Source organism: Barbatula barbatula (assembly GCF_947034865.1).
Source record: "Barbatula barbatula genome assembly, chromosome: 1".
In the NCBI taxonomy this organism is placed as follows: Eukaryota; Metazoa; Chordata; class Actinopteri; order Cypriniformes; family Nemacheilidae; genus Barbatula; species Barbatula barbatula.
In genome coordinates, this window is record NC_136766.1 from 3201200 (window position 1) to 3225089 (window position 23890).

Below are 23890 nucleotides of genomic sequence, written 5' to 3' on the forward strand. Positions count from 1 at the left end.
ATAAAGGACAGTAATTTTCCTTAATGGGTGGTAATGGATGGCTGCCCTCGCCCCTCTATGACATCACACAGCCCACCACCATAAAACAATTACTGGTGGGATTGTTGTGGCTCCAGGCCATGTTTTATTTCACTTTAATAAACAGGTTTGTGCACTCAATGAACTTGTGATTAGTTGAAGACGAGCCGAAGGAGGTCAAGTCAGATTTTATTTTACAGTATAAAACATTTTCCTCTCTTGAAAAAATAGATACAAAATATATGGACACAGTCCTCTTATTTAAAATAAAACAAATCTTCTGTAAACCTAAGAGTGAAATAAAAAAAGGAGCAGGCAAAAAAATTGAAAAGTCTGTTTATGATGCTCCGAAAATTCCTTGTAAGACAAGTTTTGCAGCAGTTGTTTTAGGAATCTGCAAAACAAAATAACAAAACAGTGACAAATAACTTTATCGAAACACAAAAGCAACAAATACACATCAAAACGATGCTGTTATATATGTGCAAATGTTATATAGTTAATAAATATACCCAGTTTTTGTGTTCTGCGACGGGATCTTTTTGGAGGGATGGGGGGCTCTGGTGTTTCCGGCGCTAGACTGCGTTTCACAGTCGCAGGACCAGACGTGCGTTCAAGTGTGCTGGCTGCAAACACAAACACACACAACATGTTCTTTGTCAGCATAATATGTGCTCGGCATCACTCTGGTGTAATAAACCTCAAGTATCCAGGGGGCGATAGAACTCCCCTAATGTCTGATCTATTAAACCAGGTGTGCTTTTATTCAGGTAGCTCAGGCCTAGTCCACACATACACGGGTATTTTTATAAACAAAGTTATTCCTTCTTCCATAAGAAAAAGAAGCGCTGTCAAACGCATGCCAAACCAACAGGTGGCGAAATAAGCGTAACCATAAAGCATTGTTGGCCAATCAGAAGCAAAGGAGATGACAAAGGAGATAGCGGTGGGCATTCCAATGTCATACGCCAAATCTCCGGTATCACTGTATCCACGACTACACCGTAGGTTTAAAAAATCTTCACCCTGGCTAGCCGTGGATTATCCCCCTAATACCAGTCATTTGCCAAGTTAAAGCTGTTATTGATGCTTAGTGTGTCATTTTTTATCAAACGGGTGAAATGACTTCCGTTTGTTTAATTTCAAACATTGATCAAACGGACTGGAACTACCTGTGCATTAAACGGTTTAAATGCACACCTTCCAGCCAATCAGAACCGAGTATTTGGACAGACTAGGGTATAGAGATAATTGGGCTGAACATTCAAGAGTAGTGACAGGTTTGACCTCGAATGTCTAGAGTGGGATTTATAGCGGCCACTAGCGGTGAGTTTGAGAATTGCAACCGATCTCTCAGTACATTTACATTTACATTTATTCATTTGGCAGACGCTTTTATCCAAAGCGACTTACAAGTAGTTTTATACAGTGTCACATTACTGCAGAGCAATCAGGGGTAAGGTGCCTTGCTCAAGGGCACTTCAGTCATGACCTGCTGACACTGAGATTAGAACCTGCAACCTTCTGATCACAAGACCAACGCTCTAACCATTAGGCCACAGCTGACCCCCAGTACAAACACGACGGTGGGCACCACATTACAAAAAGATGTAGTCGGCTGAGATGGCGTTTCTTAAAAAGTAAAGAGAAAGTATTTATTACATAAAATCCACAGACCTTTTATTGTAAGTATAAAAAGGAAGGATTAAAGTCAGGGAGGAGCTAGGGTCTGCGCTAATATTATAAAGACTTTCCAGCAGAGACGCGTTGGAGAGAAAGATCGTCTAAAAATCATTCAATATATGTAGGCTTTATGTCTATAGAAATAGCTTATTCTAAGGTAATACAAACATAATGTATAATTATATCGCTTATTGCTCCCTGAATTCTTTGCAAGTTGCTTGGGATAAATGCGTCTGCTAAATGACTAAATGTAATGTAATGTTATTACGTAAGGTGTTTATACACCTCTGAAGAAATCGTTTTTAATATTATATTTTGTCACTAGATCCTCCTAAAAAATCCCACATTGCTCCTTTAATTGTCTTTACTATACAGTATAACACAACTGAGGCAGCTCATCTTTTTATTGTAAATGGTTTACCAATGTGTGTCATCCTCTTTTTAAAATTTGTGTGCCCTCGTAATCTTGAGTTAAAATCTGAAAGTCCACTTCAGTCCTGTAATGACTATCCATCTTAAATGACATATGTTAAGACGGTTTGGGTTTGCCAGTTTCCATTTCAAAATGCAACGGCTCTTTTATACATCTAATCAAATCGCAAAAATAAGACTTTAATACTAAATAAAGACTAAATACGAATTCCACGGCCACTATTTTACTCAGAAATCCGTCAAAATAAGGAAGTAAAAACGATAGCAACTTCCGGTTTACAAACTTGAGAAATTGTTTTTGAAGGCTCTAAAAACAAAACGATGACATTGATATCATATAAAAAATATAACATGTTTAGTTTTACAATTTAAAAAAACGTGTCGCATAACATTAATTTTTCATAACGTAATAAAACGTAAAATTTAACAAAGAGACTGAATGATACAGGTAAGGGCCAGATTTACTAACGCCTCTTCTGCCGTAAAAAAACCAACGTGTGTTTATTAAAGACACGCAGTGAAAATTAGCGCTGAAACGGCGTGGACATACAGTAGATGTTTTTGCAACTGACCTTATTGCATTTATAGCAGTTTCCTGTTCAGACGCACACTTAATATTAAAAATGTATATTATTAGTATTTAATCCAATCACAGAACTTGATTTATTAAAGTTTGCACTTGTCATTGTACTAGTATTTGCGGTTTAAAAAGCATGCCTTAAACACTGTGCTATTTTGCGCTGCTATTGGTAGATTGCGTTGGTCACTATGGGAATGAGGTATTGCGTCTGTGCTTTCTAATGTGCACCTTGTCCAAATCACCCGCAGAAATGTTAACTCCTATCTGGGCTTTTGTTGAAATATTTGATACTGTTTAATAAACCTGCCCCACTGTATGTGTTCTTATGAATAAATGACAGGCTACATTAAAGGTGGAATGCATGATGTCTTAAATTGCTAACTTTAGCCTGCTAGCACTAAAATCATAATCCCACCCCCCCATGCGAATCGCTTCCAAAGCCACGCCTCCCCCAAAACACCAATACATTCTTATCGAAGCATGTACATAACTGTCCAAAAGAAACAGAGCAGCCGTGGTATCGCAGTTCATACCCTTTTCCTCCCGGAGCTGTCTCAATCGCATAAAAGTTGCACCGATGTTAATTCGAGTTGTCTTTTGTTTTTTATATTTACAAGTTGGGGTTCCTCCAACAAGTCAGGTTTTTGCTGCCTCTCCGCCATTCTTTCTTTATTGAAACAGCGGACGTGAGCGCACTGATGACATATGTCTGCGTGAACTCGGTGCGCAGTGGGATGCAAATTACGTTGGATGAATATGTAAACAGGACCGGTCTCAACCAATGGCTATCCTCAAAACGTTTGGCCAGAATGTTCTTATTGGTCGAACCTTTTTTGGTCCTACGCCTTTCACAGATGACATAAATACAAAAAATGATTTGATTGCTATCAGAATGTGAGGAGATTTCCAACCAGCATGACAAAACATTTTTCTTAACAGAATCATGCGTTCTGCCTTTAAGCTTTATTCTACGATATATAAAAGTACGGTAACTTGTCAAAATGGCTTCATCAACACATGAGAGAAACAGACCGATGGTTTTCTCGATGTCTCCCAACTCGTCCTCCTGCTGCTGGAGCTCTCGCTGTTTCTTCTTCATCTCGGGACTCTGCAGGTACTGTAGATGACTGTTATACTCGGATTGGACCTTAGCAGCCTTCTGAATCGCACCCAAATACTGCTGCAACAGCTCTGCACACAAACACGGGCACGGTTAGTGACCTCGAGAGGTCTCCTGCGGTAAAGTCTTCGAGGAGTGTGTTACCTATCTGAGTGCAGATGCTGTTGTAGTCTTTGGGTAATGGAGCTCCAAACACTTGTCCTCTGAGCTTCTCGATGGAAGGAGCTTTGTTCTGCAGACCTCCAAACTTGCCGTTGCTGCGTATCCTCTCCCCCTGACGCGTCAGGATCGTCGGACAATGAATCTTATTCTGGACCACCTGCCAAACGTTCCCAAAATCACGAACATGTGTACGCAGCACGTGAACATTCACGAACACACAAAAACGCGCTCTCTTACCCCCCTGCGGTAATGATTAGCAGAATCTAAATCATCCACCAGGATGGTGTCTCCCAGAAGGCTCGTGAACACTGCGAAGAGACAGAAGACGTCAGTTCACCACAATGCATGCCAACACGCTTCATTCACAACGATAATCCGATCCAAAACACACACACGACATTAGTTATTAGTTCATTGAAGTACTGCAGGATAAGGAGCCGCTCTGAAGCATTGCAAATAAGACAGATTTTCACTTAAAAGGAATTTCCATGACATCATCCCATGATGCAATACGCTGGTAGATTCATCTGGAAACATTTTAAATAAAGAAATAAAAACTCAAATGTAACAACTATAAGGGATGTAAAACGACAACAACTCATCACATTTAAACACTCATGTGTCATAGTTTCATCTTCAATGTGTCGATAACCGATCGATTTCTGAAACATCTGTTTCTTATTGCTTAATGTCATGTGTTTGTATTTCAGCTGAATAACCAGAATCCAACATTAACACTCGGCAGGCAGTAAATGTGAAAACGGGTCAATGGCGAGGACGGAAAGTTTGTGTTAGGGTGTGCGACGCAATCACAGTGTAGCAATAGTGTATAAACACTTACTGAGCATCATGAATTCGCTGCGATGTTTAAAACATTAACAGAAACAAATCGTTAGCGGTAATTAAATAATACTTATGGAGGGTAGATGTTCTCACTTCACGCACCACTGGCACGTTTATTTTGTCTCCAGATTCTTTGTGTCGTTTACAGTTGCGGTTAAAAAATGAAGTGTGAGGACTCGCCTTTATTGCAGCTCTCGACGTGCTGAGGAAAAATGAGCAGATCTTTGACAAACACAGGATTCCCAAGAGGACTGAAGAGAGGCGAGCCATTCTTAATGTGCGGCAGGGGTCTACAATAACACATACACGCATCAAGATACACAACATGGCGCTTTCATTCTGCGAGTCTATTTTTAAAATGAGTACCTGTTGTTGGGTCTCCAGAAGACCGTCTCGAGGGGAATCACCTGCTGTCGTCCGTGTGTGTCATCGTAGATCCTCTTGGCCGCGGCTGTAGTTTCGGTGACCACGCAGTCCATGTCACCCAGCACATGCCAGGACAGGACCTTCGCTGCATCATCATCCTCAACCTGTGCCAGGTGTGCTATCTACACGACAACACACGAACAGATTAGAAACTTGCGGCACGGCTGAGATTTTCATACAGAAAATAAACACAAACCTTTCCTAGAACATCTGGGCTGCCTTTAAAAGGATCGGGAATGGTGCATCTCCGGCGATGTTGATTCTCCATCTTGGTCAAAATCGTTTTTTTCACATTTATTTCATTATCTATTGCTGCGACCTGGTACACAAGAGACACACATCTGTGTCGTCAGAAATCTACAGTAATACACGCCTGTACAACAAGAATAAAACTGTTATACATTTTATTCATGAATCAAAAAATACTCAGACTTACAGCGGTTAATTCTGACACGTTTAATCCGTTTTTTAGCATCTCAGCTTTCAGCTCGCATAGTTTGTTAGTTGCATCTCCCACCTGACCTGAAGAGAAAAGACGACTCTTTGAAACATGTGTGAGCGTAGACGTCTGAAGAGACGAGATGGTTTTCATCCAAGATGATCTTTATTTCTCACTAATCAACCTTCAATCGTTTTCATTGCAAACCTCTCAGAAACACGCACAGCTTGTAATACTGCATGCAAATACACACACAACAAAAAAATCACACATGCACATCTGTTGATGAAACTAAATATATGCAATGCTTACATTTCAGTTCTGACGTGAGCTGCTCATTGGTGTCGAAGATGTCTCTGTACATCAGAATGGCTTGAGAAAGAACATCTTTCTTCTTACTCAGAGTCGACATGATTTTCTGACGTTCTGCATCTGAAAAACAGAGGTGAAACAAAACATTTATGGCTGACTCTCCTGTAACATTTTCTGAGAATATGAAAGAAGATGAATCCGTATCATCGTAGACAGAAATATTACCGTTTTACTTTAAATTATTCAGAGTGAGGGACAATAAATATAGAACGTTTTATTGGACGTGCGCACCTGGACTGCATTTAACTTCCGGTCTGTGTTTGGCTAGTGTCTAATAATATAACTTTTTACATTTAATTTGTTAACATTAATTTATATTATTATGTTACTGTATAATAATCGTATTAAGTAAAGGATTTATTGAATGTTGTTTTATGTTCATTTAATTAAATAAACAATTTGTAGAATGGGTCCTGTAGTTTTGATGTCGTATGGTACACTGACATCTAGCGGTTGAGCGTGGTACCGCAGTCTAAGTTCAAAATATCGGAGAGACAAGTTTAGCCATCTAACTGTGTGTTCACACCAAACTTGAATGAAGCGTTAAGCGCGAGTGATTTACATGTTAAGTCAATGCAAATACGCGATGACCCACTTTTGGTGCAATTCGCGTGAATGAGGCGGAAAAATCTGAACTTTGGCGAAAATGCATGCCGCGTTAACCAATCTGGAGCTTTCTCTAGAAGGGCCGTGATTATGACATAGCAAGCAGAGGCAGAAATCGGAAACAACAATGTAGGACTGCGCCTCAGAATGAAGCGAATTTCACGTGCGAATGATGCAAGTAAACTCAAAATGTTCAAGCGTCCAACTACACGCCAATAGCGTGATTTACCGCGTAAAACACCATAACGGTTCTTCTCGGTTTCTTTTACTTGAAATAATCTACAGGCAATCTATTGTTTGTGAATGTGTACCGGAAGTTAAGGGCAGTCCACAAACGCGCGCATGAGCAGTAACGTTTGCTTCTATTGCCGTTTTGAAACAGTCAATAGACACTAAAGATCTAAACATGTTAACGTGGTGCAGGCCTTGAAGATTTTAAACGAATACAAATTTATCAAATTGACACGCATTTGCAATATTATATACATAGTCTTAAAATGTTTTCCTATATTTATTAACAACTGACTGACCGTTGCAGAATCGGAATGCAAGACTATATGAAGTGATGGTCGCACTGGACATCTTTAGCTCCGGCTTGAAGTGGAGAACATATTCAGCTCCATCCACACCTGGACTGTTCTCCAAGATGGCCAAATCCTGCAGGACACAAACAAACACATTCACCCACGATCACTAGTAAATCACTCTGTCGCTTTTAGATCACGGGTGCCATTTTAAGTCATTTTACAACGATGTGAATATTTAAACATCCTCATGAATTACAGGTGATTTTCATAACACACTTACAGTGATGTGAGCCTCTCCGTTATTGAGGCTGTATGTCACACTTTCATCTCCATTCTCGAAACGAGGAACTTCCACGTCTCCTGTAACCGTGACAAACACCTGTCCTTCCAACCCTTCATCTGCAGTGTTGTTGTAATTATCCTGTACACACACACAATCATGAACATCATAAATATTTGAGACGGAGGACAAAGTTTGGAAAACCCTTCTTCACATGCTTATATCTCACCATGATCTTTAGACACAGGCTGTCAAGCAGCGTTCGATTGACCCGAGTATTCCCGTTGGACACTACGGGCGTTGAGGGCGGGACCTCCGGGGCTAATTTCGCTGGTTTATTGGGAACTACATGAATTGCAATCTACAACAAAACAAGAAATGAGTCGAAGGATGATAAATATACTTCAATTCAACTACAGAAGAGTTTAATTTCTTTACAAGCTAATAAAATAATGATGACACATTTGTGTGTGTGTTTCTACCTGTTTGCTCCACAGATACTTGGTTTTGTCCAAAGCCAAAACAAACTGGATAACATATTTCCCTGCTAGCTCTGGAATCTGTTTATCCCTGAGACAGTATTCAAAACACCACACGGGTCAATTATTAATAACATTGAAGTGTCAAGTTTTGAGAAATAATGTTTTGAATATTTCATTCATGTTAGTTTCTTACTCCTCGACTATAATGACGTGTACAAATTGCAAATGCGTTGCATGTATTACCTGAAGCAGAAGTAGCCGTCTGTTTCTGATTCCTGACGTTTACTGCACTTTAAAGTGGAGGCCTTTAATGTGAAACACACCAGTATTACTCGCATAACAAAATATTGGTTTGAAAGACTATTCCCCATCCAGACATGTTTTAAGAGTCAGGTCTGTTTGTCATATAATGGCCCCTTTAAGGCAAAATGTTCAACTCGGGGGCACCTGTTTAGAATACAACTAAGTTAATAAACCAGTATCTTACCAGTACATTTGCTGGTTTTTTATTTACTTTTTAGGTCTACTTAAATTTCAGTAGTATTTATAATAAGTACTCATTTCTTTATTTAAAGTCACCATGAAATTCTATATTAACATTTATGCATTTGGCGGCTGCTTTTATCCAAAGCGACTTACATTGCATTGTCCAATACATTTGTTTCTATACATGTGCAATCCCCTGTGATCGAACCCATGACCTTGGCGTTGCTAACGCCATGCTCTTACCACTGATCCACAGGAAAGCTATTCAAATAAAATCCCCTCCAGGCCCAGCTTGCAAAAAAACTAAATTAATTAAAAAGGAAAGGCAAAATAAAGCCCCGCCTACATTTTTTTTCAAATTTCAGAAGCTGATACACGTCACGATAAGTTTAACTTACTAAAATAAATAATATACTTAGTGGTAGGCTTGTTGCGATAGTCTGTCTCACCGGTGATACACAGTGTCCACCAGCCTACCGATTACAACAGTTGAACACAACGACCCGATTGTCATTTTAAAAGTAATAAATCACTTAGTTTAGCCAAAGACTATAGGCTTTATGTGTGCTGTGATTATTAGTTTTGTAAGGTCTGTGTTTAGTATAAGCAAATGCCATTGTACTTTTTTAAACGAATAAATGAATAAATGCAGTACATTATTTTTGCGCCCTTGTGTAGTGATACACAGATGCTGCATGACCCTTCCCTCTTTCACTCACAGACATCAAATATGTATGTAAACCGCATCGGAATATTTCTAATATTATTTATAGCACAATAGAGTAAATGCACACACTAGGTCGCTTAAAAAAAAAGGCAATAAACTTTTGCACTTACTCGAGACATGATCAAAAACGCATTAAGCAATGTTGTCGGTTCGCTGACATTTAAACGTTTTCTTCCTAAAATGAAAAATGAGCGCAATGAGAGCAGAAGTGGCGTAGCTGGCTGGGATTTTAGCAGTAGTACGTCATCGCCCCCTATGCATATACCCCATTAACATTTTGTTAGCTGTTCGGCACTACTTTCTGGGTAACAGATTCGGTGTCATTCTGCGTTATACAGCAAATGCACTTTTTATGCCTTGATTTAGGTTTTACACTCAATATATCGTCTTTTATGTTTTTCTACACCATCCAAAAACAAACGCATTAATCATCCCAGTTAAAAACATAACAAATGCGTTGACACAGCAGTCACTTACGTCAGAGGATGGTCGAGACCCTGCCGCCGAACCCTGCCACAAGAGCATCGACAAACTGGCTGGGCAGATATTCTTCACCGGACCGCCCTCTTCAGACAACACGCCCACTGTGAACTCTTCAGAAACACCACAAAACAAGAACGAGTGTGACATTCTTCACTAAACAAATGACTTGAACGTTCCACTGCGTTCACACAGACCTGGAAAGATGTGTCCGGCACATAACATGGCGTTCTTGTCATATTTGATTTTCAGTGTGAAGGGTACGTTGGGATCAGGAATAACATTCAGTGTCACTACAGGTCCTGAAATACTGTTCCTGCTAAAAGATCCTCGAAATTCCAGCTGATGTTCTCCTCTATAACACAAAATAGTGTTTTCGGCTGAATATACTTTCTTTTCTTTATACTTTCTCGTAGCGTACGCATCTTTTGGTATTGCTTATACTCACTTTGGACCATTTATTTTTTCTAAAATGAAACTTGCTTTTCCTTCAACATCTACAGGCTGAGACGACACAGATGATTTCACCTACAACAGACAAGCACACAAATTCACATAATAAACACAAATATCAACGCAGTATAACTGAATTGTTTTATACATTTGTGTATATTTTTTTGTCATTTTATAATTATTTTGTTTATTTGTTATGTTGCTATATAAGATTAGTTTTAATTAGAGTTTGTGTTCCTTATTATAATTTTAGCACTTTAAACTTTATTTTTAAGGCATAACTTCATTTTCTCATTAAGTTATATTTTTGCGCTGTCCACGTTAATGCTTTAGCGCATGCAATACATTTCATAAAATTATTTAATGAATTAAAATATTATATAGAATTCTTTTTTAGTTTTGTCTATTTCAATACTGTGTACAAAAAACACACAGTAATGGTCAATAACCTAGATTTATTTAAAGACATTTGTATTCTGAATTAAAGATACCATGCACATCATGATGGCACATTGTGTTATAAATTGGACAGTCAAAAAAACTTTTTTCCAAAAACGGACTATTTCTGCTTCAGGTTCTAAGGGGTTAAGCGTGATTTGAAACGTTCTGTATAGATACACAGCTTCTACATGTTGGATGCGACAGAACGCAACACGACTGCCGTCCAGTCTGGTGTATACAGTCACGGGCTAAAAGCTGGGTCAGTGAATCTCTGTCAGACATCAGTATTTACATTTATGCATTGGGCCGACGCTTTTATCCAAAGCGAGTTACATCGCAATGTATTATACATTCATTTCTGGCTATGTGCAATCCCCTGGGATCGAAACCCATGACCTTGCCGGACAGTATTCGACGGTGTCGCACACCAAATCTTTTCTTCCTTGTTCAGTTTTCGTAACCAGCTGTCAGTTTCTCTTTCTATGCTTGTCGATGAATAACTCGATTCAAATGCATCTGCTTTGAAAAATGTTCACGGAAATGTCTGTTTGGCAGACATGCTCTGATTGGCTGTGCTTTTAAGGGCTCTACTGAAAAAGAAAGAAAGAAACAGACGTCACAGTACCTTCAGCTGTGGGGAGCGATTCTTCATCGCGATGTTGATCCTCTGATCTGGTGAAGGATTTCCCCATTCATCACAGAGCTGAAGAGTGATGGGCGTCTCCAAACCCTGGCCATTCAACACCTGCACAGGCTGGAAACAAATGGGTTTAAATCCAACTACAACATTTAGTGTCGATCCTAAATCAACCTACATCTGATAGAGATTAGAGATGCACCGATTGATTCCGGCCGGTCTGTCTCGCATCTTTCCGATTCCAAGCTGATGTCGCTGGTGTGGAAGTTCTTCGATGTTAGTGTAGACGACACAAAGCTCGCAATTTTTAATATCTGGCCAAAATACCCCGTGGTGGAACCACCGCAAAAACGTTTGGTACAACAAACCAAATAAGACACTTAATATCGCATCACACAGCTGAATATGCCCAGTTTGAGCAAGGGAAACCGAGCCGGAGCTCTATGCCAACCCATTTAGCAGCCTCTCCTATCTTTCATTGGTACGAGTAGGGAAAAGACTAAAGCAATTACGAGACAAATTATGGAATTCATGGCCCTCGATGACCAGACGTTCTCCATTGTTGAGGACAGAGGCTTCAGAAATTTGATGCATTATCTAAGCCCAGAACAAATTATACAGAGTCGGCGGGACTTTCCTGATGTCGTATTACCCGAGTTGTTTCATGTCGTGTCTTGTTATTCAGATATTACCCACCGCACCTATTATTACGTTATTGTACATATCTGTTATATTCAGAAGAAGGTCCATTTAATGACTGTGTTTGTTATATACAGGAATTTGTTTTCAGTTGTATGTTCAACTGTTATTTCTACCAAGTCACAGAGCACTTTATTTTGTTAAGGTGAAAAGATCCTGTAATTAAAAAATGTTTTCATTAAAGAAAAGTAGATTTTTGTTCGTATGTGCTTTCAATTATAAAACAAAATCCGAATTGGCAGGTCACGCTTACAAAAAATCTGAAATCGGCCAAGACAAATGCAATCGGTGCATCTCTAAAAGATGTTATTCAAGGAACACATTCTACTTGTAAAATCTTGTTGGCTGAAACGTTTCACCCCATGAAGCGCTGTTAGCGTGTGTATGTGACGTACCATCTCCGGTTCTTCCAGCAGAATGAGTCTGGTTGGAGGTCCAGCGGTGACTTTTATCCGCACAAATTTCTCCATGTTCAGATATTTAAAACTCAACTCTCTCGGTCCGGGAGGTCCTGACGCAAACCGAACACCGCGTACCGATAACTGTGCAGTACTGGCCTATAAAAAAGCGTATAAAGACACATTCAGCCTCAGAAAACAGCTTGGATGAAAGCAAACGTGTAAGAGAAGTTTTGTTAATAAGAGTTAACAAATAATATAATAAGTAATAAGTCTTTGTTTTATTGTTGTTGTGTTTTTGTTCAAAATAATAAGGACTCCCAAACAAAGCATTCGTTTGAAAGTAAAGGGGAGAGATTTTTACAGTGAATTTGTCAGTGTTGTGTTTTCCATTAACAATAATAACAAATCAAGCATAGGTTTAAAAAAACATAAGCTGACAAACATCTTGTGACTCGGTAACACCGATGATGTAAAGTGCATGAATCTGTAAGAAAATGTCTTGACCGTGCTACATTAAAACTTTATTTAAGTTGAGATTTCAAGTAAAAATAAGTGTGTCATGCTATATAATGTTACGGTGACTCATACGGTGATGTAAGATTTTAGTCGAAGCATCCACCCTGACGCTTCAACTTCAATACTGCCGTCACACGTACGAATCACAAGTTTGCATTAGAAGGTGAAATATATTGTTGCTATAGTATAATCCGCTTCAGACAGCTGTCTGTGTTTTGTTCAATTTACCTGCCAGTCTATGAGCAGAGCTTCTTTATCCAGATCATCTGCAGACACAGTCAAACCCTTCACGCTTTCAGCACTCAGAATGTCCGTTTTATTCCCAAACTGATCGATCACCTCCACATCTGAGAGACAAACACAGGTTTGACAGATTGACACGTTACAGAAGTGGTCTTAAACAAAACCTGAGAAAACAGATCGCAAGCTCGGTAGATTTTGGTCTGACATTCACGAAATCCTACAGTACACATCTGGTAACACTTCTGAGATGTTTGAGTTTGTTTTTACTCTTTAAAATAAATTAAAATATTTAATACAGAGACAAGAGAAAGAAATGACAATCGAGCATGTCAATTTTTGTGTAATAATGAAAATAAAAACCCAAATGAAATCATGTACCCGACAACTTGTTGCTTTCTAATGCAACCTGCACTGAGTTAAACAATTGCGCCATCATGTGAGCAAATCGATGGTCTGGACGTTCATTTCTCCTCACCAACACATGCCGAAAAAGTGACAGGTTTAACTTAAACATTTAAAGGGAGAGTTTTCCCAAAAATCTGTCTGATTTCTTTATTTAGTTGAACAGAAAGAAAGATATTTGGAAGAATCAACCAAACAGTTCTTGGACCCCATTGGAGGAAATGACAATGGTAGTCAAAAGTGCCCCAGAACATAGTTATAGTTTTGATTTTAGTTTTATGCAGATTTGATATTATTTTAAATAAGCTTTTATGTTAATTTTAGTAAAAGTTTTAGCAATTCTGGTTTTGCCATTTTATAATCCATCCATCCATTTTCTTCCGCTTATCCGGGCCGAGTCGTGGGGGCAGCAGTCTAAGCAGAGATGCCCAGACATCCCTCACCCTAGACACTTCCTCTAGCTCTTCCGGGGGGACACCGAGGCGTTCCCAGGCCAGCCGGGAGACATAGTCCCACCAGCGTGTCCTAGGTCTTCCCCGGGGTCTCCTCCCGGTCGGACGGGCCTGGAATACCTTCCGGGGAAGGCGTCCGGTAGGCATCCGGAACAGATGCCCAAGCCACCTCAACTGACCCCTCTCGATGTGGAGGAGCAGCGGCTCTACTCCGAGCTCCTCCCGGGTGACAGAGCTTCTCACCCTATCTCTAAGGGATCGCCCAGCCACCCTGCGGAGGAAGCTCATTTCATCCGCCTGTATCCGAGATCTTGTCCTTTCGGTCATGACCCAAAGCTGACGGCCTTAGGTGAGAGTAGGAACGTAGATTGACCGGTAAATTGAGAGCTTCGCCTTGCGGCTCAGCTCTTTCTTCACCACGACAGACCGGTACATCGATCGCATTACTGCAGAAGCTGCACCTATCCGTCTGTCAATCTCCATCCTTCCCTCACTCGTGAACAAGAACCCAAGATACTTAAACTCCTCCACTTCAGGCAGGAACTCTCCACCAACCTGAAGTGGGCAAGCCACCCTTTTCCGACTGAGGACCATGGCCTCGGATTTGGAGGTACTGATTTTCATTCCAGCCGCTTCACACTCGGCTGTAAACTGTCCCAGTGCATGCTGAAGGTCCTGGTTTGAAGGGGCCAACACGACAACATCATCTGCAAATAGCAGAGACGAGATCGTGTGGTCCCCAAACCTGACACCCTAGAAATTCTGTCCATAAAAATTACGAACAGAACCGGTGACAAACGGCAGCCTTTTGCACTGGGAACAAGCCTGACTTACTGCTGGCAATGCGAACCAAGCTCCTGCTTCGGTCGTACAGGGACCTGACAGCCCTTAGCAAAGGACCAAAGACCCCTTACTCCCGAAGCACCCTCCACAGGATGCTGCGAGGGACACAGTCGAATGCCTTCTCCAAATCCACAAAACACATGTGGATTGGTTGGGCAAACTCCCATGAACCCTCCAGCACTCTGTAGAGGGTATAGAGCTGGTCCAGCGTTCCACGGCCCGGACGAAAACCACACTGTTCCTCCTGAATCTGAGGTTCTACTATCGGCCGTATTCTCCTTTCCAGTACCCTGGAAGGCTGAGAAGTGTGATCCCCCTATAGTTGGAACACACCCTCCGGTCCCCCTTCTTAAAAAGAGGGACCACCACCCCGGTCTACCATCCCAGAGGCACTGTCCCCGACCGCCACGCGATGCTGCAGAGGCGTGTCAGCCAAGACAGCCCCACAACATGCAGAGACTTGAGGTACTCAGGGTGAATCTCATCCACCCCCGGAGCCTTGCCACCGAGGAGTTTCTTGACTACCTCAGTGACTTCGACTTGGGTGATGGACGAGTCCACCTCTGAGCACTCAGCCTCTGCTTCCTCAATGGAAGACGTGACGGTGGGATTGAGGAGATCCTCGAAGTACTCCTTCCACCGTCCGACAACATCCCCAGTTGAGGTCAACAGCCTCCCACCTCCACTGTAAACAGCGTTGGTAGGGCACTGTTTCCCTCTCCTGAGGCGCCGGACAGTTTGCCAGAATCTCTTGGAGGCCAGTCGATAGTCCTTCTCCATGGCCTCACCAAACTCCTCCCAGGCCTGAGTTTTTGCCTCCACAACCACCCGGGCAGCAGTCCGCTTGGCCTGCCGGTACCTGTCAGCTGCCTCAAGAGTCCCACCAGCCAACCAGGCCCGATAGGACTCCTTCTTCAGCTTGACGGTTTCCCTTACTTCCGGTGTCCACCACCGGGTTCGGCGATTCCTGCCTCGACAGGCACCGGAGACCTTACGGCCACAGCTCCGAGCGGCCACTTCGACAATGGAGGTGGAGAACATGGTCCACTCGGACTCAATGTCCCCAGCCTCCCTCGGGATCCGGTTGAAGCTCTGCCGGAGGTGGGAGTTAAAGATCTCTCTGACAGGAGACTCGGCCAGGCGTTCCCAGCAGACCCTTACAGTACGTTTGGGTCTGCCGAGTCTGTCCAGCTTCCTCTCTCGCCATCGGATCCAACTCACCACCAGGTGGTGATCAGTTGATTTTATAATTGTATTTATGTTAATTTTCGTTTTTGTGTATTATTATAATGTTAGTGCTTTAAACTCATATCAGTCTATTTATGTGGAAACATTTACATTTTTCCATTAGTTGCATTTTTTCCAATCTTTTTTGGGTCAATGTTTGATTTGATTGCAATGAACGGAAACGTTTAAAACATTTTCGTAAACTTAGATGACTTTGCCCCAGAACTCTTTGCTTTCCTACATTCTTCAAAATATCTTCTTCTATGTTGCTAGAACAAAGACATTTATAAAGAAGCATTTCCTACTATGGTAGTCAATGGTGGTCTTTGATCTGTTTGGTTACAAGCATTCGTCCAAATATCTTTGTTTGTGTATATCAGACAAAGTACATTTATGCAGATTTGAAACGACTTAAAGACTTGAACACACCGGGACGATAAACCACTCGTGCTTATCGCCAGCGTTTTTTTCGCGTTTTTTTTGCCGATCATACCCAAGCGATTTTCACTGGCGATGAGCCGTGTGAATGTACTAATTCACTCCCTTGACATGAAAATAAAATACAGAAATAGTGCTGCGCAACTTTATGCTTCTGACACTCGCTCACACAGAAGAAGAATGAATCTTGCTTCCTCTTCGTCAATGTGTGCTGGGAAAGACCGTTTTCTTACTGTAACTTCAGCAGCTCCAATCACGTGAACAAAAGCGCAAATCTCCTTGATCGGCCTGTTTTTAATGAGACGTGTCAAACCCAAAAAATGAAACTGACGCTTTGACGCCACTGTTAAGCCGCGAGGCGTCAAACGTCCCATTGTGGACAAGCCTTGGGAGTGAGTAAATGAAGGCAGAATTTTCATTTTTGGGAATCCGGAAAAAAATGTATGCCACTGATCTCAGGTTATAAATGAATGAATCGTACATGCCGATGGATCGGCGAGTTTAAATGTTACTTACAAATGTTCCCTGCCAGAGTTTCACCCATTTGGACAGCTGACTCGCTGAGAGTAACCCAAAGATTTTCTGGTTCATCTGGACGAGTCCTTTACACATACACAAAGAGATTATTTCTCTCTCAACAACATCATTTCACCGCCCACATGAACTAGATCACAGAAGCAAAGTGTGTGGATGTATAATAAAAATGGGACCTTGGAAATGATTGTTGCTGGCTTACACTATGATGAAGGAGGTGCTGACTATGTGCTGGTCGTGGAAAGACACGCTGTAGAAATTTCTTTGTTGTGCTTGAGTGGGGACAACCAGACACGGAAGTTTTCCTTCGGAAAGCTCATCGGCGTTTACCTCTGGCGTCCAGTTCAACTGCAGAAACATACGCTGATCAGACATGCTTTCATCTGCATATGAGATTTGCTGTCTCATACAGCACACTGGAAATCAAACACGTTGCATTATGGGATTGAGTAGTTTCTCATTTTTTATTTAAAGAGTGCCTAAAATACCTGCATAATAACTGACAATATACATTTGAATTCCGTTACTTCAAGCAATGGTAAGATTGGGTAAGTGAGACGATGTCTTCTTAAGATAAATAAATATAAATGTCATGTCTTTGTAACTGAAATGAGCCTGTATCAAACCTCTTGTCTGCTTCAAGTAGTACTTCAACAGGAAATGAACGTGAATGAGAAAACATACAGTATGATAAGCAGAACGGATCAAATACGTCCCACACCTTAATCTTGTTGGTAAGTTTTGGCGGCAAGGAAACCAGCCTATCGCCCTCGTCGTACAGTCTAAAGTAGAGACTTCCAAGCCTGTCACCAGCCGTCCAATCGATGGCCTCCGAATTCTGCAGCACCATGATATCAGAGCCCTTCTCCTTTCTGTAGACCTCCAGACGGGCCACTCGTGAGCTGGGCAACACACGCAGCTTACGCTCCACACACGCCACAGTTTTATGGTTCTGTGGACGATTGCGAACCACGTGACAATTCACCAAATCCCAGCGATACCAGCAGATTCATGCTTAAATGAACACAAATCTAAACGCGATCAGATTTAAAAACGACAGATTATTCAATGAGCTGATCCAAGTCTTACAGGAATGTTGAATCTAGCGGTGTAGGTTTGTTGAGCGTGTACGTTCTTCAGCTGAAGAGGTTTGGATAGCAGAAATCCAGATCCCGTGTGACTGCAGTCCACCACATCTACAGGAAGATCCGGAGCTCCCAGCAACTACGAACAAATCAAAATCAGATTATGTTCAGCATCTATTATTAATAATATTGTAGATTACCTTTGCTTATCTGATACTGTTGTGGTTATTTCTAATGCTATGAAGAATCACTCTCACAACTGTGGGTTCCATTGCCAAAAGATAGATAACATATTATCAAAAGATACAAAGCCGAGTTGCCTGCAGAACAACTGACTTCTCTCTCTTTGAGCCATTTTAAATAAATGCCTTCTCACGCACGTGCCACTATTCTTTATTGTCATAGAAACAAGGGGTCCTTGTCTCACAGCTTAATTGGGTTATACACATGTGAGCGAACAAGGGGCTTCTTCTCTCACAGTCTGATGTGATTATAAACATGTGAGCGCGCAGACCTTCCCCCACCATCCATAGAAAAACTCAAAGACATAATGGTTTATACATATAAACCGGGGATTATTTTTGGGTATCTTTTTTAGTAATTGTGTCTGGTGTCGTGTGACATCAGTACCTGATAGCGGACCGTGAGTTTGGGATGAGTGGTGATGTTGTGATACTCATCGTGAACTTCCACTCGGATGTTCGCAGGATTGCCGTTCTCGACAGAAATCACATCGTCACCTTCAGGAAACACAACGAGTGTGTGCGGAGGGCCTGGAAGACGTGACAACACCAGGATTATTTTACATTCTGTCTGTGGTCTATCTTTAGGTATAAAGACACTCATTTGGTGTGTTATGAGTTGCCCATTCATGTATTAGACACGTAAAATTGCAAAAATGAACATGTCAGAACAAAAGATGCATTCTGTCTAAAAGCGAATGTTACTCTGTAAATAACTCTGGCAGCGGAATTTGGCACATACTGAAGCCTTGTAATAGATTTAGCGGGCAGACCGACAAGGAGCGAGTTGCAATAGTCAAGACGAGAAGTGATCATGCGGTTAATTATAGTTCAAGTGTATTTAGTGGCTGGCCGGACGAGATAAAACAGGGACGAGTACAGAACCTTGGGGAACCCCTTGTGAGAGTAAACAGAGAGAAGATTCGAAATTGTAGAGAGTTATGAAAAATTGTCTATCAGTGATATAGTAAACCAAGACAGTGCCCTACCCGCGATACCAATAGATGAGAATTTAGAATATGGTGAGATATTGTATCAAAGGCAGCAGTTAAGTCCTGCATTATGAGAGCAGTAATGCAGCCATAGTCAGCAGAAATGAGTAGGTCATTAGTCATTTTTAACAGTGCTGTTAACCAGACTGATATGGATCAAGAAGATTGTTAATACAGAGATGCGCATGCAGTTGTGAGGCCACAACCTTCATCATTGTGATATCTGTGTGTGTGTGTGTGTGTGTGTGTGTGGTTCTCATACCGGGATGAACAGCGATTTGAAAGGACTGAACGTTCTGCTTCAGCCCTGGAATGTGAACCTTCACTGTGTGCATCTGTTAAATAAACATGAAACATCATTAATGATGAAAATCAACAACTTTTCAATGATATTCACAAAAACAAACCAAATCAATGCAAATAGAAAACAATATTTTCATTTGGAATTTGAAAGAAATGTTGTCACTAGTTCACAGAATTAAACTTATTTTATTTTAAAACCTAACTATTAAAGGGACAGTTCACCCAAAAAGAAGAATTCTGTTATAATTTACTCATGAGTAAAATAATGAAATACTTGCCAAAACAAAATAAAATCAGTAGAAAACATATTTTTGAAGAAACGTATGCATATATATACACATCCCTGACCTTGCTGTGTTGACTGAGTTTTCCCTTGGCTTTCACGTCCTTGATGGCACACATGCACCCAAACGCCATTCCATCAAAACTCAACTCCAGTGAACTAACAAAATAAAAGCAAAATTAGACGATATTAGTAAACTATTGACTTGAAAGACAAATAATTAATTCAATAATAAAACTGGCCAAATACATAATGGTAGAATGTTTGTGTGTCAAAGACAAAAAAGGGTTTAAGTATAAAGACAATTAGTGTTATACTGATTTAAATTGTTGTTAAAAAAAATGTAATTGCATATTTGCTTTGTTTTTATCAGCAAAAAAATCACATACATTGTCATTCAGTGTAACAATCTTGTCAGGCATATTTACAACACAAATATTTTCGCCATTACAGCGGAGAAATCGAGCCAAAAAAGGCGAGTTAAGTTAACAGTCTATATTGTTGTAGTGTTTAGTTACTGCTTCATATGTTATTTCTTTGTTTATGGTATGTCTTGAAAATATTTATTTATTCAGAATTTTGCGTTCATGATAATTTCCACTGATATGTTTTCATTAAAGTGCTTTAGTTTGCTGTATTTTAATTATTTGTTTATTTACTATTTATTTTATATTCTACGTTTAAAATATTGCTAGAATTTCATTTTTGAAGAAAATACTTTTTTGCGATCTGATCAGAGAATAAAGGTTTGGTTATGTTTCCGTAGGCCTTTTAACTAATGTTTTAGTTTGCCGTTTAGGTTCGTTTGCCTAAATAAATAAATAAATGTAAACATTTGATCGTTTTGTCATCATGTTTTTCGTTTGCTTTTGTCAATTTTTAGAAAGCTTATACATAAGTTCTTTACACAATAGCCACCCTGACTTTTTGTTGTATTTTCTTTTTAAATACAATCTCCCAAATAGTCAATTCCCCACATACTCTCTAAACCAAGATGGATCCAGGGGGGCCGTAGATTGTGTGGCATTTTGTAAAATATAGAAATGTATTACATTTATGCAATCAAACATAAATAATTAAGACCAAAATAATTGGTGTTCCACTATTGTACAACTGAATTTGTTTTAATTAAAATTCCAAGCTTAAGATTATAATGTTTATTTAAGGGGTCCACAAAGCGATGCATCCTACACAAAGGGGGCCTTACAACGAAACATGTGAGAACCACTGCTCTAAATGTCCTTCAAGTGAAATTTACTTAAGTGTTTCATATCCAAAAATGTCAAACAACCATATCAGCAACTAGCCACTTTTTCTTTTAAGTAAAGCTAAGCTTTCACATTTGTTTCATTTTTCCAATCATTTAGAATAGATTCATTATGCATTTTTAGAAGTAGATGTATTGGTGTGTACAGCTTTCCTCGTTTAATCTGCCGTGTTACCAGTCCCTTTATTTACAGGGCTCATATGCGTTCATACTTTGTCCCTTTATATTCAGGGCTCATACGATTACTCACTCTTCTCAAGTGAGACGTCTCTTCTGTCATCCACACTTAAGTGAAAGTCCAGGAGGGAAACGCACCCACCGTTCACAAGATGAACACTTTATTTCTCTGCTCAGACATGCTTACACAAACACAACCTCCCACAGAAGAACCAACTCAAATACAAAACCTGTCAGTTTTGCTCTCTTCGTCCATTGATACACTTCCCTAACACGATGTAAGACAAACCCTGCATGATTTTTGCCTACCCATACAGTCCTGTTTTACGGAGCGGTATCCGCGGGACCTTCAGGCGCTTCCCTTAAACTACGACTAAAACCTAAATTTACAGATTTTCAATCAAGGCCAACCTAACAGCTAATACAGATCGATATATGCATTTATTATCTTTTGGAATCAAAACCCTTTTTGTTGTTCTTTAATTTTAGAGGAGTTTTAAGTGTCTTATTTCTCTGGGCAAACAACACAAACGAATTATACGAGCGAAAACTGCTTTCTTTTTATGTGCCCACTTGTTTGTGTTGTTTGTCCAGCCTGCCCACTGTGCTTTTCTCTCCTTTGCTCCTTTCCAATCCAGTTTGTGACGCCAATTGCTGTGGTTTCTCCGCTCTTTGTGCGTTGAAAAGACTCAGGTTTGGATGCCAAAAGATAGACTTTATTGTCATAGACAAAGCAAAGCAACTGACTTCTCTCCTTCTCAGCCTGCTTATATACACATCTTCTCACACGCATGCTCCCTTTGTTGTTATTTGTGGTACGCGAGGCCACCCTCCCACAGTCCAACATGGGTTTCATTATATCAAAAACAAATGTGAATGAGAGGCTAAGTCCTACATGGGTCTCATTGCATGGATTAACCGAAATACACAGTAGTAGAATACGTTTTCTCGAGGATAAAATCTTCCACAAACTCTTGTAGTGTGTATATTTTTACCTGCACTCCAGCTGGGGTTTAATGTCAGTGGGTGGCTGGGTGGGATAATCAAAGTCATCCCTAAACTCCAGAGGAACAGTGAAGGGGACACCGATCTGGACCGGAAAAGAAATAACGCCCAACACAAAAGCTACAGCTTCACCCTCTAGGAGAAAGAGAGAGTATTATATATACTTATTAAGACACCTATGGAGTGACTTGGAGTTGACGTGTTTTTGTATGCAAACACCGGAAGCGAGTTAGCATTTGACGACTTCTGGTCCAATCGGCCCAAAGTCTATACATTTGTTTAATGGGTTTTTGCTAAATCGCCTGAAATAAGGTCGACAGCCAACAAAACCTCAAAATACATTCACGTTTTTAAATCTATGACATAAAACACACCAGTTATAACAAGCTTGTGATTTTTTCAGACCTTTATGGTGTCTTTAAAACGGCGGTTGCTAACAAGTTGCTAAAAGCGAACAACTTTATTTTTGCCGGGACGTTGGACGTCATTGAAATGAATCCCCAACAATGATTTTATACATTTGTTCCCATGTTGCATTATTTGTGAGCTTTATATGCGTTCACGGAGTAATTACTTACGGGGGAACAAGCTTTTATAAAGTTTGAGAAAGCTGTCTAAGTATTGGTGGTGGGGACGATGATATCGAGCGACCATAGTGAAGTGTGTTTATGGCATCGTGTTAGCTTTTTAATTCTCAAAAATAGCAAATATTGGGTTGATCTGTAAAGATTATCTTGATAATCTTATAATAATCTTGATAAACAAAACGTGTAAACACCATCAAACAAATGCTTTCGGTCGAGGGAACCAGCACGGCGCTTACCTCCGGGTTAGCCTCCAAAAATACGTCATCCCAGAGTTAATACAATTACAGCTAGTTTACACCTGGTACTAAAATCAGATCACAAGCAAGCAGTACATCGTTGTGTTTTACCTTTAATAGTGAAATTGAGGGTGCAGTGAGGTAATCTTTTTCCAGCCCATTCATTGGCCGAGCTGTCGCTGATGATGGTCTGCAGGTGAAGTGTGTACTTGCCCAGCTTATTAAAGTTTTCTACAAGAGAAAAACTCTTCTTTCAGCACATTTATTTTCGTAATAGAGAAAAACATGTTTTTATAAGTAATTTTTTTTAAATATATTTCCTGCATTACTTTTACTTTTTAGAACATACGTGACCTTTATGTGAGTCTTTAAGAATGCGGCAATAATAAAGCACACATGATGTACTGATTCTTTACCCATAGTCTTGAACCAGTATTCCCACTTAGCCGAATGTACACAGATGTGAGAGTTGGTCTGCACATCTCCTTTAGGAGCTGAATGGAGAAAACAAGCCTTTTAAAATACTACAACAGTAGTACAGTACATGTTTTTAAAAATGAGGACTGTATATACATACAGTGCCAGACGACTTTCAGGTTAATGGACAGTTTCTTGCCATTGCCAGCCAGAGGAAGCCGAGACATCGACTCTCCTTTCTTGTTCAAAATCTCCACTTGAATGGGACCTAAAGGATCAGAGTTTTCATTTCAATATTTATACTGAAGGATAAATGTAAAGGTTTGTGAACAAAACATGTGTGTGTG

The 23890-nt window shown here is 40.4% G+C and overlaps 1 protein-coding gene across 2 annotated transcripts in view; it reads right to left on the reverse strand.

The window, feature by feature from the left end:
• Positions 1–190: 190 nt before the first annotated feature.
• Positions 191–23890, reverse strand: part of smchd1 (structural maintenance of chromosomes flexible hinge domain containing 1) — a 33930-nt gene continuing 10230 nt past the window's right edge. Inside the window, exons 18-49 of one of the 2 annotated variants that reach the window (XR_013787040.1) lie at positions 23704–23811; positions 23543–23620; positions 23238–23357; positions 22294–22438; positions 19920–20013; positions 19531–19603; positions 18665–18807; positions 18039–18173; positions 17671–17901; positions 17152–17297; positions 16932–17017; positions 13039–13157; positions 12289–12450; positions 11183–11311; positions 10112–10191; positions 9861–10018; positions 9661–9776; positions 8214–8275; positions 7971–8058; positions 7718–7849; positions 7489–7629; positions 7212–7338; positions 6016–6135; positions 5701–5781; positions 5461–5583; positions 5205–5386; positions 5019–5128; positions 4233–4303; positions 3978–4152; positions 3746–3904; positions 531–644; positions 191–412 (exon numbers count right to left, since the gene is read on the reverse strand). Coding sequence is in view for 1 of the 2 variants with exons in the window: in XM_079462906.1 (XP_079319032.1) it covers positions 405–412; positions 531–644; positions 3746–3904; positions 3978–4152; positions 4233–4303; positions 5019–5128; positions 5205–5386; positions 5461–5583; positions 5701–5786; positions 6016–6135; positions 7212–7338; positions 7489–7629; positions 7718–7849; positions 7971–8058; positions 8214–8275; positions 9661–9776; positions 9861–10018; positions 10112–10191; positions 11183–11311; positions 12289–12450; positions 13039–13157; positions 16932–17017; positions 17152–17297; positions 17671–17901; positions 18039–18173; positions 18665–18807; positions 19531–19603; positions 19920–20013; positions 22294–22438; positions 23238–23357; positions 23543–23620; positions 23704–23811 (3821 nt within the window). In the remaining variant the exon portion in view is untranslated. Of the gene's footprint in view, positions 413–530; positions 645–3745; positions 3905–3977; positions 4153–4232; positions 4304–5018; positions 5129–5204; positions 5387–5460; positions 5584–5700; positions 5787–6015; positions 6136–7211; positions 7339–7488; positions 7630–7717; positions 7850–7970; positions 8059–8213; positions 8276–9660; positions 9777–9860; positions 10019–10111; positions 10192–11182; positions 11312–12288; positions 12451–13038; positions 13158–16931; positions 17018–17151; positions 17298–17670; positions 17902–18038; positions 18174–18664; positions 18808–19530; positions 19604–19919; positions 20014–22293; positions 22439–23237; positions 23358–23542; positions 23621–23703; positions 23812–23890 lie in introns of both variants that reach the window. The other variant, XM_079462906.1, reaches the window with a different exon arrangement.